At 43.8% G+C, this 18,833-nt stretch overlaps 1 protein-coding gene across 1 annotated transcript in view; it reads left to right on the top strand.

The window, feature by feature from the left end:
* The window catches only part of LOC143999273 (interleukin-13 receptor subunit alpha-1-like), a 138,448-nt gene extending 125,919 nt beyond the window's left edge, over positions 1-12,529 (top strand). Inside the window, exon 12 of the mRNA XM_077493982.1 lies at positions 12,098-12,529. Within this exon, the coding sequence (XP_077350108.1) occupies positions 12,098-12,205 (108 nt within the window). The 3' untranslated portion in view covers positions 12,206-12,529. The remainder of the gene's footprint in view (positions 1-12,097) is intronic.
* Positions 12,530-18,833: the final 6,304 nt, after the last annotated feature.

The raw sequence follows: 18,833 nt of genomic DNA, 5'->3' as shown, positions 1-18,833 counted from the left end.
TAATCATTAACTTCCTATTTATATCTCCACTAAGCTCATTGCTCGTCCCCAGATGTTGCAATTGTGCGGCTAAAAAGTAGCTTTTTGGATGAGGTACTGCCATTCCTCCTTTCCTTGTCGGTAATTGCAGAATTTGTAGGCCTATTCTTGAGGTACCTCCGCTCCATATGAGTTCTCTAAATAGTGTTTCTATTTTTTTAAACCACTTTATATCTATCCATAATGGCGAATTATGCAGCAGATACAATAACTGTGGCAGCCATAGCATTTTAATAAGATTGCATCTCCCTGCGACCGAAAGAGGGAGTTTTTTTCCAGATTTCTATTTTATTTTTAAATTTACCTAGTAAGGGGGCGACATTATCACTTATATACCTTTTTGCATCACTTTGTATGTATATTCCTAAATATTTTATTTTCTCCACCACTTCTAACTGCGGGATTGTCAATATAGTTTGACTCTCCAGTGTGTCTACAGGCATCAAAGATGATTTTTCCCAGTTTATTGTTAATCCCGAGAAGCTGCTAAAATCCCCGAGGACTTTCATCCCCTGCCTGGTTGACTTCTCAACGTCCCCCAGATAGAGGAGAATATCATCGGCGTATAGCGCGATCTTTTCTTCCCTCGCTTTTCTTTTAAAGCCTTCCATATCAGCATTAGATCTTATTGCAATGGCTAATGGTTCCATTGCGAGGGCGAAGATCAGGGGTGACAGAGGGCACCCCTGTCTTGTACCTCTTTATAATAGTATCTTATCTGAATACTCATTATTTACCCTAATTCTAGCACTAGGGCCATTGTATAAAATTTTGATCCATTCAATGAATGAGGAGCCAAAGCCAAATTCTCTCAGAACTCGCCAGATGTATCTCCATTCAAGACTGTCAAAGGCTTTGACTACATCCAAAGCCATAATTGCCCTTTTCCCTATGTTTTCCGTTGGTATCTGTAGGTTAAGGTATAGTCTTCTGATATTCATGCTAGTTGATCTACCAGGAATGAATCCTGTTTGATCAGGGTGTATTAATCTGGAGATAATTTTATTCAGTCTGGCCGCCAGTACCTTAGCTAGTATTTTTGCGTCTGTGCACAGAAGTGAGATAGGTCGGTAAGATTTAGTTTCCAACGGATCCTTCCCCTCCTTGTGCAGAACAATTATTGTTGTCTCCGTAATCGAGGTAGGCAATCTCCCTTCCTCTTTTGCCCTATTTAATACTCTGAGAAACTCTGGAAGCAGTACTTTCCCATAGTATTTATAGATTTCCAATGGAAGTCCGTCTGGTCCTGGTGACTTCTGGTTAGCCATTGCTGTCACTGCAGATTGAATTTCTTCTAATGTTAATGGGGCTTCCATTGTCTCTCTCTCCTCCTCGGTGAGGGAAGGGACTTTAATATTTCCAAAAAACTTGTCCATCTCCTCGTCTCCCCTCATCCCCTGCGATCTATACAATTTTGCATAATATGATCTGAAAGCATCTATAATCACTGAATTCTGAGTTGAGATTTCTCCCTTCTCTGTCCTGATCGCGGGGACGATGGATGGCGAGGAGTTGGTCTTCACTAAGTGTGCCAGCATCTTCCCGACACTTTCCCCCTCCCCAAACGCCACTTGTTTCTGAAATAGTTTTTTGTTCTCAGCTTTCCTAATAATCATTGCTTTATACTTCTGCTGTGTATCTAACCATACCTTTCGTTTCTCTGGGGAGGGATTTACTATATATTCTCTTTCTGCTCCTACTAACTCCCTTTTAACGGTATTCTCCCATTCTCTAGATATTTTCTTAATTTTCACTACCTGTTGAATAAGGATACCCCTGAGGTAGGCCTTTAATGCATCCCATATCACTCCACTCGCAGCGGTATCCTTATTGAACTCTATGAACTCTTCTAGCTGGGATAATACTTTATTTGCATCTCCAATTATCTCAAGCCATACTGGGTTCAGTTTCCATACTTTCGAGGGACCCCTCCCCTCTAAATTATCCGATACCGTCACCAATGAGTGATCTGACACTCCCCTGGGTTGGTATACTATTTCCCTTACCACTTGGTTAGCTTCTTCAATCCCCAGCACTAAATCGATTCTTGAGAGTGAGGAGTAGGAGCTTGAAAAAAGATTCGGACACTTTGAATACCTAGTGATGCCCTTCGGGCTCTGCAATGCCCTGGCCACATTCCAACACCTCGTCAACGATATATTCTGTGAGTATCTAGACAACTTTGTAATTGTGTATCTTGACGATATTTTGATTTTCTCCAACTAACTAGAAACACACCGAACACATGTCAGGAAGGTCCTCCTCATCCTCAGAGAGCACGGGCTCTACCTAAAAGGAGAGAAATGTGAGTTTGAAAGGGACACTATCCAATTCCTCGGGTTCATTATCACCACAGGGGGAATCTCAATGGACCCACAAAAGGTCAAAGCTATTCAAGAATGGCCAGCACCCACAGACGAGATTTGTTCAGCGATTTGTTGGCTTCGTCAACTTTTATCGCAGGTTTATTCAGGGATTCTCCACGATCATTTCCCCTATTACTCAACCAACCCGTCAGCAAGTTAAATTCCAATGGTCTCAGCAAGCCCAGGAAGCTTTTGATGAACTAAAGAGACTTTTCACATCAGCCCCTATCCTCCGACATCCCGACCCAAGTCTTTCTTATGTATTGGATGTAGACGCCTCCGAATCCGTAGCAGGGGCGATTCTTTCTCAAAGGAGTGGCCCGAAGGCTCTCCTTCACCCAGTCGCCTTTGCCTCCGGAAACTCAGTCCTCCAGAGAGGAATTACGATGTCGGGGACCGAGAACATCTCGCTATAAAATTTGCCCTGGAAGAGTGGAGGTATCTATTGGAGGGTGCATCTCAACCCATCATGATCTTCACAGACCACAGGAACCTGGAGTACCTCAGAGCTGCCAAACGCCTCAGACCCCGACAAGCACGCTGGCCCTCTTTTTCTCCAGGTTCAATTTCCACATCACCTACCGCCCGGTTCCAAAAATGGAAAAGCGGACGCACTCTCCCGAATGTTTCTAGAAGCCGAAGAACCATCTGAACCTGCAACTATTCTGTCTCCACGCAACTTCCTCCAAATCATCCAGCCTGACCTAGAAACAGCCATTAAAAAAGCCACTGATCAAATTTCCGAAACTACAGCATCCTCCCTAGAAAAGAAACATGGTTTACTATGGGCACACAGCAAGATATTCATTCCTCCTTCTGTAAGGTTCTGGATTTTGCAGACCTTTCACGATCATAAGATGGCAGGACATTTTGGGGTCCAGAAGACTGCTGAACTATGTCCAGTCTTATATTATCTGCCAACGAAATAAGGGGGGCTAACACCAAAGCATGGGGACTTTTGAGGTCCTTACCTGTTCCTGAACGTCCCTGGAGAGAGATCGCTATGGATTTCATTATGGATCTGCCATCTTCAGACAAGTTTACCACGATCCTAGTAGTAGTAGATCGCCTCTCGAAGATGGCACACTTCTTACCCATGTGTGGCACTCCCTCTGCTGTGGCTACAGCAAGTATTTTCATCAAGGAAGTCGTGAGGCTACATGGTGTCCCCTCCAATATCGTGTCTGATAGGGGAATTCGGTTCACCTCCTAATTTTGGAAGAATCTCTGCAAGGCACTGGAGATCAAGACCTCTCTATCTTCCGCATACCATCCGCAAAGCAACGGGCAAACAGAAAGGACAAATCAAACGTTAGAGCAATACCTCCGTTGCTTTTGCTCCTGCTCCCAAGACGATTGGTCTTCTCTCCTACCCTGCGCGGAATTCGCCTATAATAACTCTGTACATTCCGCTACCAACCAAACTCCTTTTTGGGTGAACTATGGCTATCACCCTTCTTTCCTGCCAGATTCTGTCCCTGAAGTCTCCGCTCCTGCAGTCCAAGAACGGGTAAAGTCAATTCAGGACAATTTCCTGCAGATTCAGGAGGCCATGAAGAAGGCTCAAAGAGACTATGAGGTGTACTACAATAGAGGAAGAAGGAGTTGCCCGAGTTTCAAGATCGGGGATAAGGTTTGGTTATCTTCTGCCAATCTAAGATTGCCATACCCATCACAGAAGCTTGGTCCCAAGTTCATTGGCCCCTTCGAGATCAGAAGGGTGGTAAACCCAGTAGGTTTTTAACTGGCGCTACCTAGTTCGTACAAAATTCACCCGGTGTTCCATGCACCACCTCCACCCGTCAAAGTCGAAGGTGAGGAAGAATTTGAGGTGGAAGCCATAACGGACTGTCGAAGAAGGGGAAGACGGACCCTATACCTGGTAAAATGGAAGGGGTATCCCCCTGAAGACAGTTCTTGGGAACCCTCCAGTAACATCCACGCTCCTTGCCTGATACGGGATTTTCACCGGAGACACCCCGAGCTACCAGCCAGATTGGGCATCCGGAGGCTGCCCCTTGGGGGGGGGGGGGGGCACTGTCAGAGAATCACCAGACTTCAACATTGGCACTTCCTGCAGGGAAGAGTGGCACAACGACGCACGCATAGGCGTGATACAATACAATGTCGCACACGCATGTGCACACCTGTGCACACGGCTATGGGCCTTACCTGATTGGCCTGACAGGCCTATAAAAGGCATCAATGTGCTCTGTGTCTTTGCTGGTTTGTCTCCTCAGCGCGCCTGTGTTCCTCTGTTTCCTGTTCCCGTTTACCACTTCCTGTTGTGACTCGGATTGCTTGAAGACTACTCTGATTCTCTCCTGATTTGACCCATGGCTTGTTTAACTGACTTCCTGCTCTTAGCCTTGCTGACTCCCGGACTGATACCTGTGTTTGACCCTCGGCCTGCCTCTGGAATATCCTCTGCTTTCTGCACTTAGCCTTGCTGGCTCACGGACTGATACCTGTGTTTGACCCTCAGCCTGCCTCTGGAATATCCTCTGTTTTCTGCACTTAGCCTTGCTGGCTCACAGACTGTTACCTGTGTTTGACCCTCGGCCTGCCTCTGGTATATCCTCTGTCTCACGGACTGATACCTGTGTTTGACCCTTGGCCTTCACTCCAGGTGTTAGAACCCCTTCCGGGCATTCCCTTCTAACCAGTTCCAAGACCATCTGCACGGGCATCTCTTCCTTCAGAAGTTCCACTGTTCCATCCTCAGGGGTACTGTGCACCCAGCTGCAAGGGAAGCCGCTCTCAGCACTTCGGCTCTGGTGAGTACCTGACAATATGAGGTTAAATTACCCAATGGAGACAAATGCTCCATTGAAAATTGTCCGAGAAGGTAATTCCCTTAACTTCAGAGAGCTTTCCTTTTATTTCCTGTTGCATCTCTACAGGACAGAAAGTGAACGAAAATGTACTCAGCAGGACGGGGGGGGGGGGGGGGGCAAACAATTCACAGGTTAAAGTGTTAGTTAACATTTTTTTTTTTTCCTTTCTTTAAAATAACAAACGTGTCATACTTACCTGTTCTGTGCAGTGGTTTCTTCCACTTCTCAGATTCCCTTCTGGCATTGTGCCTCATCTCCCCCATCCTGTGGAGTGGCCCTACAAGCTTATATAATAGCAGTGTGAACATCAAGCTTTTAGAAAGCATTTGCAGAGCAAATTTGGAGCATTTAAAGTGCCATTCAGCTTCAACCTGTAAATGTTGAACACAGAGCCTAATGGGAGTGCTGATTGCCACTTTCAACAAGCTGCTAGCAGGCTTCAGCATTACTTAAAGCTTGTTGAAAGTCTGCTGAAGCCTGTTAGCAGGTTGTTTAAAGTGCCAATCAGCACTCCCATTAAGGTCTGTGTTCAATATTTACAAACTGGAGCTGAAGGATGCTTTAAAGGCATAGAGAAAGCTACTTGAAGCTTGCTGAAAGTTTCATAAAAGCTTGTTGTTCACGCTGCTCTTATATAAGCTGAAGCCCATGTGAAACAGACCTTAAAGCAGAACTTTTATCTAGACACATACATTTGGCACACAGGCAAGATTTTTAATGCAGAAGAGACATACTATGGGGGTTATTTACTAAAGCAATATCCACTCTGCACTGCAAGTGTACTTGGAAGTAAAATCGCTGTAGATCCGAGGGGGACATGCAAGGAAAATAAAAAACAGCATTTTAGCTTGCACATGATTGGATGATAAAATTAGCAGAGCTTCCACTCATTTCAGATCTACCCCTCAGATTTAGAGTGACTGCACTTCCCAGTGCACTTGCAGTGCAAAGTGAATTTGCCTTTCGTAAATAACCCCCATGTCTCATTCAATTTACTTACCTGGCAGTACGCCCTATACACGAAATTGCGCATGCACAGCTCAGTGTACAATTTTCGGCAATGCCAAGATGAATGAACTTTCAATGAATGTTCAGAAATGATGTAATCTCGACTGGGCACTTGAAAGAAGCCATAGATCAGTACAAAAGCGATCCGGTTGAAGATCACAGCGGCCAGCTCCAGGACTCCAGAGTGTTGGAGAACAGGTGAGTATAGTTCCACTTTAAGACAACAAACTCACCCGTCCAGCGAATCTAATACTGTCCTACTGCAATCTGCTACTCTTTTGCCACAGGCTGGATTCTGTGCTGCTAGCTTCCCTTCATCTGGCATCAGAAGCCAGCTGTCTTTTTCAGATTCTTGCAGCCAGTCCCCTATGATGTGCACCAGGTAGGCCTTCCAGTTTGTCCCTACTCTTGCAGCCTTATGGGAAATGCAATGGGCATATCTTGCCTAAGTGAGAATGGAGGCAAAAGGTGGCCATTTTTACTGTGGAAGAGGTTTCCTGGGGGAAATGTCCATTTTGGGAGTGAAGGCCTTGGGTTATGAAACACAGAAGGCACAAATCTAGATGGCAAGCACTCTGTTATTTGCAAATCATAGTTAATATGTCTGCGTAGCTATGCAAAAACATGTTTGTTCTGTAGCCCAGTTTCCTGAGCGATGGGAGAGATCTCACATACACACATCCTACAGGAAGCATGCAGCAAGTTGATACAATGATAACAATGATAACACCTTAAATATTGCTTTTTATCATTTATTTCTACGAAGTCACATGATAAGAAAATAAATCAGATAGAACAATGGCTAGGTTCCAGACACAGTTATTTCAGACACAATGATATTTAGAGGTTTGCAGTATATAGATTTATTGTAATCAAGGAAGCTTGTACTAATATAGTGTGTGTGTGTGTGTGTGTGTGTATTAACACACAGTATCTCACAAAAGTGAGTACACCCCTCACATGTTTGAAAATATTTTATTATATCTTTTTATGTGACAACACTGAAGAAATTACACTTTGCTACAATGTAAAGTAATGTCTAAACTGCCAGCAACAAAAGTAAGTGAAAATGTCCAAATTGGACCCAGTGTCAATATTTTGTGTGGCCAAAATTATTTTCCAGCACTGCCTTAACCATCTTGGGCATGGAGTTCACCTGAGCTTCACAGGCTGCCACTAGAGTCCTCTTCCACTCCTCCATGATGACATCTCAGGGCTGGTGGATGTTGGAGACCTTGCACTCCTCCACCTTCCATTTGAAGATGCCCCACAGATGCTCAATAGGGTTTAGGTCTGGAGACATGCTTAGCCAGTCCATCACACTTACCCTCAGCTTCTTTAACAAGGCAGTGGTTGTGTTTGGAGTTGTTATCATGTTGGAATACTGCCCTGCGGCCCAGTCTCCGAGTGGAGGGGATCATGCTCTGCTTCAGTATGTCACAGTACATGTTGGCATTCATGGTTCCCTCAATGAACTGTAGCTCTTCAGTGCCAGCAGCACTCATGCAGCCCCAGACCATGACACTCCCACCACCATGCTTGACTGTAGGCAAGACACACTTGTCTTTGTACCCCTCCTCACCTGGTTGCCACCACACAAGCTTGACACCATCTGAATCAAATACGTTTATCTTGGTCTCATCAGACCACAGGACATGGTTCCACTAATCCATGTCCTTAATATATTTGTCTTCAGCAAACTGGTTGTTCGCTTTCTTGTGCATCATCTTTAGAAGAGGCTTCCTTCTGGGACGTCAGCCATGCAGACCAATTTGATGCCATTTGCAGCGTATGATCTGAGCACTGACAGGCTGACCCCCCACCCCTTCAACCTCTGCAGCAATGCTGACAGCACTCATATGTCTATTTCCCAAAGACAACCTCTGGATATGATGCTGAGCATGTGCACTCAACTTCTTTGTTTTACCATGGCGAGGCCTGTTCTGAGTGGAACCTGTCCTGGTAAACATATGAAAAGATATTGAAAAGAAAAAGATGATAAAATATTTACAAAAATGTGAGGGGTGTACTCACTTTTGTGAGATACTGTGTGTGTATATATTTATATATATATATATGCAGTATCTCACATAAAAGTGAGTAAATCCCTCACATTTTTGTAAATATTTTACTATGTCTTTTCATGTGACAACACTGAAGAAATTACACTTTGCTAAAATGTAAAGTAGTGAGTGTACAGCTTGTATAACAGTGTAAATTTGCTGTCCCCTCAAAATTACTCATCACACAGCCATTAATGTCTAAATCACTGCCAACAAAAGTGAGTACACCCCTAAGTGAAAATGTCCAAATTGGGCTCAATTAGCCATTTTCTCTTTCCAGTGTCATGTGTTAGTGTTACAAGGTCTCAGGTGTGAATGGGGAGCAGGTGTGTTTAAATTTTGTGTTATCGATCTCACTCTCTCATAATGGTCATTGGAAGTTCAACATGGCACCTCATGGCAAAGAACTCCCTAAGGATCTGAAAAAAAGAATTGTTACTCTACATAAAGATGGCATAGGCTATAAGAAGATTGTCAAGACCCTGAAACTGAGCTGCAGCATGGTGGTCAAGACAATACAGCATTTTAACAGAACAGGTTCTTCTGAACAGGCCTCGCCATGGTCAACCAAAGAAGTTGAGTGCACATGCTCAGCGTCATATACAGAGGTTGTTTTTGGGAAATAGACATATGACTGCTGCCAGCATTGCTGCAGAGGTTGAAGGGGTGGGGGGGTCAGCCTGTCAGTGCTCAGACCATACGCCACACATTGCATCAAATTGGTCTGCATGGCTGTCATCCCAGAAGGAAGCCTGTTCTAAAGATGATGCACAAGAGAGCCCACAAACCGTTTGCTGAAGACAAGCAGACTCAGGACACGGATTACTGGAACCATGTCCTGTGGTCTGTCTGAACCAAATAAGTTTATCTTGGTCTCATCAGTGTCAAGCGTGTGTGGCGGAAACCAGGTGAGGAGTACAAAGACAAGTCTGTCTTGCCTACAGTCAAGCATGGTGGTTGGAGTGTCATGGTCTGAGGCTGCATGAGTGCTGCTGGCACTGGGGAGCTACAGTTCATTGAGGGAACCATGAATGCCAACATGTACTGTGCATACTGAAGCAAAGCATGATCCCCTTCCTTTGGAGACTGGGCCGCAAGGCAGTATTCCAACATAACGACCCCAAACACACCTCCAAGATGGTCACTGCCTTGCTAAAGAAGCTGAGGGTAAAGGTGATGGACTGGTCAAGCATTTCTCCAGACCTAAACCCTATTGAGAATTTGTGGGGCATCCTCAAACAAAGGGTGGAGGAGAGAAAGGTCTCTAACATCCACCATCTCTGTGAGTGGAAGAGGACAACCTTCAGTGACAATCTGTGAAGCTCTGGTGAACTCCATGCCCAAGAGGGTTAAGGCAGTGCTGGAAAATAATGTTGGCGACACAAAATATTGAAATTTTATGCCCAACTTGGATGTTTTCACTTAGGGGTGTACTCCCTTTTGTTGCCAGCGGTTTAGACATTAATGGCTGTGTGCTGAGTTATCTTGAGGGGACAGCAAATTTACACTTTTATACAAGCTGTACACTCACTACTTTACATTGTAGCAAAGTATAATTTCCTCAGTGTTGTCACATAAAAAGATATGATACAATAGTTACAAAAATGTGAAGAGTGTACTCACTTTAGATACTGTGTGTGTGTGTGTGTGTGTGTGTGTGTGTTTATCGGCATATAACACACACTTTTTTCCCCTTAAAATCAGGGGAAAATCCCCGCCGATCTCGGCTTTGCTGATTGTGAGCGGAGCAAGTGCCACAGACATACAAACCGAGTGTACACGGCTAGGCTCGGCTCCGCTCACAGTCATGCCCAGTCCCACTATTGGACCTGTGTAATGTCCATCAAAGGGGCGGGACTGCAAGAGGAGCCAAGCCTAGCCGAGTACACTCGGCTTTGTGTATGCCAGCAGTGCTCCTCCTCTCCCCTCAGTAGAGCAGAGATTGGTGCCAATTTTAAATAATCAGCCTGCCTGGGCAAGGCTGCAATGATGCAAGGCTGCAATGACACAAGGCCTCAATGACACAAGGCCTCAATGACACTGGACAAGGCTGCAGATGGACAGTGTGCAAGGCGGCATTGATGGGCATTTAAATATACGTTTTTTTCCTTAAACTTCCCTCCTAAAAGTTTTTTTCCTTAAAATTCCCTCCTAAACTTGGGGTGCTTGTTATACATCGGCGCATGTTATACGCGATAAATACATTGTGTGTATATATATATATATATATATATATATATATATATATATATATATATTGTAATGTTCGGGGGACCAGGTAGATCGCAGGACACAGGCTTTTCACACAACAAAGGGTTTATTAAACTTAAATAGCTTTACAGCAGCCAAAAACAAAAGGAAAAAGGTTTGTAGTCTCACCGACTTGCAAAGTCCAGAATAGCTGTCTTTATCAAAACAGAGCTTGATCTTGATGGCAGGTAGCTTCCCCTGCCAGGAGCCTTCCAAACAGGACACTGCTGTCCACTTCAGTTGCTGCAACCCAAAATAAAAACCATCCACCATCCACCATCCACCATGTCTTCTCCACTCCTCCACACCCATCTACCACTTCCTGTCTTGTTTTTTAAAGACACCTCCTTAACAGGTGGGTTAATCAATTTTATTCCCTTAAAGAGACCACAACCCAAACAGAGGGGAAATATAGCGTCCTTCCAGGACCCAGCCACGGCATCCTGTACAAAATATATATATATATATATATATATATATATATATATATATATTATAAAGGGTGTATGCCCCCCCCCCCCCCCTTCCATTTCTTCTACAAATTCTAGCTACTTGGCTATTATATTGACCCAGCAGTCCTAACATTTTGAGGCACATAACTGGAACATATATGCAAATTAGGTGTTAACTTCACTCTATCTTTTGAAATCTATGTGTTAGTTAAAAAATCAGCAACTCAAAGTATTGAAAACAGAGAGCCAGGTAACTGACATTTTTAGGTTACCTGTACACTGAGCGCTTAGTCTGTGTGACCAATCCTGGCAATTTTGTGCAGGCAGAAGGCACAGGTGCACCATCCAGCACCACTGCAAGCTACCTGTATATGAGAGGCTTAATGCTGCTCCAAATGGAGAAGTCTGGGCGCTCTACCCAAGTGGTAGTAACAATTAGTATATAAAAAAAGAAGGTCAAAAAAACTGCACAGTACTTGGTAATCTGTGTCTTCAGGGGGAAGTGAATAGGTTAAAGCTTTACTAAAGGGTACGTTTTTTTTTATTTTTTATTATAACATATCAATTTTATTGCACAGAGCAGCCCCAAACCTCTGTTGAAGGAAAGAGAGCAGCAGAGACCGGTTTTTATTAGAGGAAGTTCCTTCACAGAGGCAAATTTCACACTGAATTACTGCCTCTTGCATCTAGACTATTAGTTTACCCTATAGTTCAAATTTAAGCCTGCTTAAAGGACAAGCGTATCGTTAAGTAAACATTTAAAAACAAAGGGGAAGTGCATAATTTAGACATTTTAATGTAAACTATTTTTTACATCCAACTTATCTGCTTGAGTTTCATTATTCTGCGCTACCTCCACTCCTAGTTGCCTATGTAGAGGATTCTTACGTATGCTGTCAGCTATACATACTATTGAGCTGATATGTCTTTGTTTTCTGTACTGTTAATAAATTCATGCAAATTCAACAATGGCAGTCATAAGATCTTGCAGCTTGTACAGCCATAACTTCTTTCTTTTTATTTTCTGTTCATAGACATTACCAATGTTTATGTGGAAATGTGTTTTCTGTTCCTTGTTACAGGAATGGATAAAGAATGGCAGCATGAACCACTTCAATAAACCCCAAAAAGAAGAGGTCTGCCCAGTGTCTGTCCTTGAAATGCCACTTACACCTATGAAAGCTGATTAAGTCTATAAAACACTTAGTCAAATCATAATCATTTGTATGAAGAATGTGAACAAGTTCTTCAGGAACCCATCCTTTCTTGGGAAGGTCTTATATTGCAAGTTGGAACTGATCATGTATCATAAGCTAACTGCTGAACAGCCAGTCAGAAGTGGTTGAACATTATGACTATTACCCCTTTTTACAAGAGAAAATAAAGTTCCTAAAGAAAAGAATGGATCTTCAGTGGAACAATCTGAAAATACAACATTTTAAAAATATGTATGTCGAAAACACTGTAGTGTTTATTCTGTTGTAATGAAAAGAATAAAAAAAAGCATTTGTGAACCAGGAATATAGCCAAACCGCCAGAAGTCATGAACCAAGTTTTGGCTTGCTTCTGCTCACACACCTGTTGCTTTAGCCAGGTTCCCTCTTTAGCAAGGGAGAAAAAAGATGTAAATAAGTAGTGATGTGTACAGTGTAGAACAGCCAATCTCAACCAGGGTTCTTTCAGAGGTTGCTTAGGCGTTTCTTGAGATGTGGCTGATTGACATCCCATCTGATGGTGCTTTCGTAATTTTAGGTACAATGCCACTTAGTGGAGCCATTGTTATGGTTCCAATATTTTTTAGGAGTCTGAGTGTCGTCATCAGTGTAGGGGGAGCAATTTTTCCAGTGACCACCAATGTAAGGGGCATTCTTCCAAATGAACAGAAAATAACTTATTTTAGCATGACCTCACAATTATTTCAAGGGATTCCTCTGGGGTTAAAAGGTTGAGAAAGGCTGATCTGGAACATTAGCGCTTTGGCTTTTTTTTATGTTTTCCAATTTTTCTGCAATCTCTAATTTTAGTTCATTAATGATCTGAACTCCCAAGTTTTGAAGTGTATTATATCATGCATAATGCATTTCACATTTGTAAAGTGTATGTGGGAGCTATAGGTTTTACAAGGATAGTCTTAATGCTGTAATGTTACTGCACTGAGCCTTGTATATACCTTCTGTTAATGAGCCTTCTAGTTCCGAAGCAACACTTCAAAAAGCTCATTGGGTTGCAGTACCTAATAGTACCCAGTCCCCATTCTTCCAGTGATCTGACTCCTATCAATTGGTGAATTCAGTGTGTTCTGATTGGGTGCTATGGCTTTTCCATAATTTTGCTAATCTCCATTGCTTTTTGCCTTGCCCTGTTAAAGGCAAACGCCAGTCATTAAAACTGAAGTAATGCAAGAAAGACATGTTTGTTGATAAGTTCTGAGGGCTAATAAATTGTTAGCAATGTGTGCTGCCACTTTAGGCTTTATAATTATGCATTCAGAATACCTCCAAGTAGGAGTTTGTTGGGGCTATTTACATTTTCGAAGTCATTGGCTCTTTAAAGTACACATTTCATTGATATAAAAACCCTACATGGGTTCCCCCGTCCCCCTCCTATCTAGTGGGAATGAACTCAGACGTGCTCGAATACTATTAAGGAGTTGTTGGTACCATTTATTGTTTGGCTACTAGGTGGTGCCCTCCCTATAGATAAATTGTGGATTACGTGAGAGAGTTGGAGAAGTTTGGGCAGGAAACCGAATAGTACCAATGACAGTGACCATAATGGTTGAGAAGCTATATGCCCTATAGTTGTATGCCCTAAAGTTTAATGCCTTGAAGTGGTCTACCTTGAAGTATTGAAAGTAAATCTTTGAAAGTTATTGGACTTGCTTCCTCCAGTTACCTATAGCCTATCCTTTGAACTGGTACCTGGTTCAGCCGGGAGGAATGTGGGGTTTCGGGCATGGTAATGTGCATGTTCTGGTGTGAATATACTCTGCTCCCTCTGGGAGCGGGGACTCACTCACACTAAGGTAAATTACAACAAGAGGCCTGCTAGTGGTACCCAGGAATGAAACATATTGCCACTGGTTAAATGTCCCTGCCTACATTTTGGCATAGTCGGCAGGATAGACTACAAAGAGAGGCATGAAGAGTTCTGCAACATTCAGGAACTTTTGAGAATGTTCTAGTAACTTCTGGGAGGTAGGCCTACTGTAGGTGGAGCAGCACCCTAGAGTAGTACTTATTATGAATACATTTTGTCAGTGTTTGAGCTGTGCATGGAAGGTGATTGCTACTGATCATGATGACTTCAATGGTAACTTACCATGTTGAGTGAGGGAAACTGCTAGTGGATACTGGGGTGCACTTCGAACCCCGAGAAGGTCTTGAATTCTGCAAGGAAGGGAGACTGGAGATGTTCTTACCAATTTGCCCTGAGTGTTCAGAAGTGGCTACGTTGACTACAGCATGGGCATGATGTTGATGTTGCTCACACTTCTTGTAATGGATGCAGCTTGAGCAGGACAAGCTACATGACCTCCCCAGTTTGCCACCGGGCTGTAAATTGGAGACACCTGTTTCCCCAGATCATCTGGATTCTCTGAAATGGTATACACAAATAAGTCACAGTCCTTTCCCCTGGGCATACCACGTTACTCAAACCCTATCCAGTTACGGGACTGGAGACCCCTGTCCTCTTTATTTGACGAAGGTCCTGTTCGGCCGGAGGCATTGGATGTGGAGATTGCTTCTCAACCCTTTGAGATGTGGCCCCACTGAGAAAACTGGGATTTCCTCCCATGGAAGGTGCAGCTGCACCGGCTGCTGAGCCCCTGTAGTCCATTGTGCCTGTGTTAGAGAAGTCCCAGCTTCTTTGGCTCACCTGTTGGGGTGAAGGAGGAATGTCAGAGACAGTATGAGGGTGCTGTATTGGAATCCCTTGGTTACTAAGGAATGTTACCAAGGACTGTGTCACCACCTGGGAGTTTAAGCCCTGGCTATAGGAATATAGTTATAGACAGCACATTGGCAAAGATAAAGTGTTACTTGGGCACCCTGAAGTAGAGGACATGGTACTGTCCATCGTTCAGGATATGAAGACCAGTAAATTGGTCCATACTATTTAGACTTAACTGTCTTGAGTTGTGTAAGTTGTATTCTCTGATAACCCTATGCACATTTTTTTTTGCATTATAATGTCCTTCTTGCAATGTCATTTAATTGCCTATGTTTTGTGGTTTGTAAAGTGAAGTGCATGTACCATAGTAGTTAGTTGAGCATATTTTGTGTCTGTAACTTTGTTTTCTTTAATTTAGTATATTTGCACTATTTTTTGTTCGGAATTGCTAGCACTTTTCCACAGTTGGTGGCACAGGGACCTGCTAAGTTCAAGGGGGGGGGGGGGGGGGAGTGTAAGGGGGCGTTAATACCATTCAGTGGCAGCCAGTGATCATTTTTTTTGGGGGGGGGCAGCAAACACTGACACCCCCACCCAGTCGGTCGTGTGGGTCTGGTGCACTTACCCCATCTATGGTGGGCAGCGCTTCTCCCGGGCTTCACCATTGGCTTCCCTTGCTTGGCGGGAGCAGCAATTGCTTTCCCTTCCCCCACTCTCCACAGGGGCATCACAGCGGCTTCCATTTCCTCCCTCCTCTTTGGTGGCCAATTGGGACTCTTCTCTTTTCAGCCAGTCGGAAAACGGGTCTCAGACCTGCTTCTAATTGGCCACATTGAGGATCAGTTTTTCAATAGCAAATATTAATTTGCTGTTGCAACACCTGGGTTGGCTCCTGGTGCAATACTCTGTGCCATGAGCCCACCTTATTTTGAAGCCTATTAGAGCCTCTGGCTCTAATCAGCTGCTTTAAAAATAGGCAGCTGTAATTCATGCTCCTGGCGTCCTGAAGGGGGCTGGACACATGAATAGGGGTGTCCTGTCAAAATAGTGGCCATGAATAGAGCATGGGGGTGGCGGCTGTGGATAGAGGGGGTGCCTCTTTGGTACCTCCAATGGACAGGCTGCCACCGATACCATTTATTTCTTGCCCACTAGGTGCCACGCCCATAGATAAATAGTGGGCTATGTGAGAGAGTAGGAGAAGTTCGGACAGAGTGGGCTCTGAAGCTGGTCCTCATTGGACTTGGTGGGGCTTATTCTATGGATATTTAGCATTTCCAGGAATTTGTATTCCCCACGTGGCAAATACCTGGAAAGGCCCTGAGACCCTAAATAGGAGGGAGTTTGGAAAAAGGCCATCAATGGCCCAGCCAGGAAAAGTGTCAAAGGCTGCGACCATAATGGGTGAGACTCTGTATGCCCTGAAGTTGTTTACCTTAATGAAAAGTAATGAAGTAAAGGTTTGGAAATTATTGGACTCGCCTCTTCTTGTTATCTATGGCTTATCTTATTTGATCTGGTACCTGGCTCATCCAGGGGGAATGTGGGGTTAAGTGTTGGGCATCGCACTGTACATGTGTTGGTGGGTGTACGCTCTTTGGCTTTTGTCTGGGAGCAGAAACTCACAATAACATAAACCAGGTCAAGAGGCCTGTTAGGCTTTGTTCACATAGGGCATATCCCTATGTACTCCCATGCGAGGCTGTGTATACCCGCATACAGATGCACAGGTGTTCCATGCATCCCCATGCAGGCATTGACATCTGTGTGGGTGCGGGTCCACTGAGTTTGGGGACATGCACCCACACAGATGTGAGTTTGAGAGCAACAGCTTTGTCTGAGCAGCCACTGCGTCCCAATTGACATCAATGGGACTGACTGAACGCAGATGCATGGAACACAGAGACTTGTGTGCCAAATTCAGGTAGTTCTACAATTTGACACTTTTACACTGTAGTGCAATGAATGAACCAAATTCAAAGTAAAATACCAACAATCTGTATCTTATGAAAGTAGAAATAAATAAGCCAACTGGCACACAGAGACAGAAACTGGCACCAGATTTTATAAATTCCATGGTCTGCACAGAAATGCAACAGTTTAAAAACAACTACAGATGTATACAGTATCTCACAAAAGTGAGTTCACCCCTCACATTTTGAGGTGAAAATTTTAAGTGAAAATGTCCAAATTGGGCCCAAAGTGTCAATATTTTGTCAAAATCTTGTGTGAATATTTTATATATCTTTTCATGTAACAACACTGAAGAAATGGCACTTTGCTACAATGTAAAGTAGTGAGTGTACAGCTTGTAGAACAGTGTGAATTTGCTGTCCCCTCAAAATAACTCAACACACAGCCATTAATGTCTAAACTGCTGTAAAAAAAGTGAGTATACAGTGAAAATGTCCAAATTGGGCCTAATTAGCCATTTTCACTCCCGGGTGTCATGTTACTTGTTAGTGTTACAAGGTGTGAATGGGGAGCAGGTGTGTTAAATTTTAATTTTTCAATTGAGCATGATGTTTTCAGTATCAAATTTTTAAACATCACTTTAATGGGCGATCCAACTACAGGTGATGTTTCAACATGCACCTATAAGAAAGCATGCTCTGGTAACACTACAGTTTTTGCAGCCAGTTATCATCCATCCCCCACCATCATTAGTCTCATCATTACTACCAACTTTCTTCAGAACCTGTAATCACAGCAGAAGATGTCACTTGTAGCACCACATGCAGGGGTACAGCTAATTTATTCACATACAATGACAGCCAGGAGTATTTAAGTCCAGGGGAAAAAAATCCTGGTTTGAGATTGTATTGGAATATATTACACTGATTAGAATGCTGGAAATCCAGAGGTCCGCATGTTCAATGTGCTGAATGTTTACGTATGCTTCCACTACTCACTGCTCAGTTTAGTTCAAAAATGACATTTGGGAATTCTGCCAGAAACGACACCTTCACAGAGCAGTGGGCAAGCTATGCACAGGTGGCAGGAGCTGACTTGCTGAAGAAGCAGATCAGGGGAACTGACATAAGTATTTCTTCAATACACCCACCGGTACATTAATCTTTTCTTCTGGTCGTAACAGCCAGATTGTTTTCTTTTTTAATATCTCTGACCCCTTTAGGGCTCGTGCATGCAAAGCTGAAGCAACCTGCAGTTTTCTGCACTGGGCACTGATAGCATCACATGTCACCATGCTGCTGTGCAGTGACCTAAATAAAGTGCACTTCAAATAAAGTTAAGGGGAAAAAAAGCAGACAGTAAGCATTGTGATTCCCTAAAATGTGCACATTGCGCTGCTCCTTGTCGGAGCTGGCCTAGCACCACCCCGCATGGTAAAAAGCTGAATTTCACCATGTGAGATAGTGTGAATATAGCCTTAAAAACATTAAAACAATTAAAGTTAGTTGCTAGTGGTTACTGCATATTGTCTCTGCCTTTTAGGCACAATAAGGGTCTATAAGAGCTACTATATAGGACAGGCTGATCTTTCGCTTCAAACCAAACTGATGGTTGCATTAAAAATGTGAGGAAGATCCATCCAACTCTCCATGTTAGGCCTCTTTCACACGGGGCGGATCAGTGCTGATCCACCCCGTGGATATCGCTTGCTCAGTGGGGATCATTGAAGGATCTCCGCTGAGCAGGAGGATGACAGGTCTGTCTCTGCACACTGTGCAGGGGCGGACCTGTCAGATCGCCGCTCTACCCTATGGGAGATCGGGTGACGACGGACCGCAGAGTCCGTCGTTACCCGATCCAATCCGCAGGCGGATGCAAAAATAGGTTTTTCCTCCGTCACACTTTTTCGGATCGGAGCAGGTCAGATGTCAGCGGACATGTCACCGCTGACATCCAACGCTCCATAGACCTCTATGGAGCATCCATTCAGATCCGCCTGAAAAACTGACA

Source organism: Lithobates pipiens, unplaced genomic scaffold (assembly GCF_037356315.1).
Source record: "Lithobates pipiens isolate NorthernLeopardFrog02 unplaced genomic scaffold, aLitPip1_a1.2 Scaffold_1, whole genome shotgun sequence".
NCBI lineage: Eukaryota > Metazoa > Chordata > Amphibia > Anura > Ranidae > Lithobates > Lithobates pipiens.
This window is presented reverse-complemented; position numbering and strand designations above follow the sequence as displayed.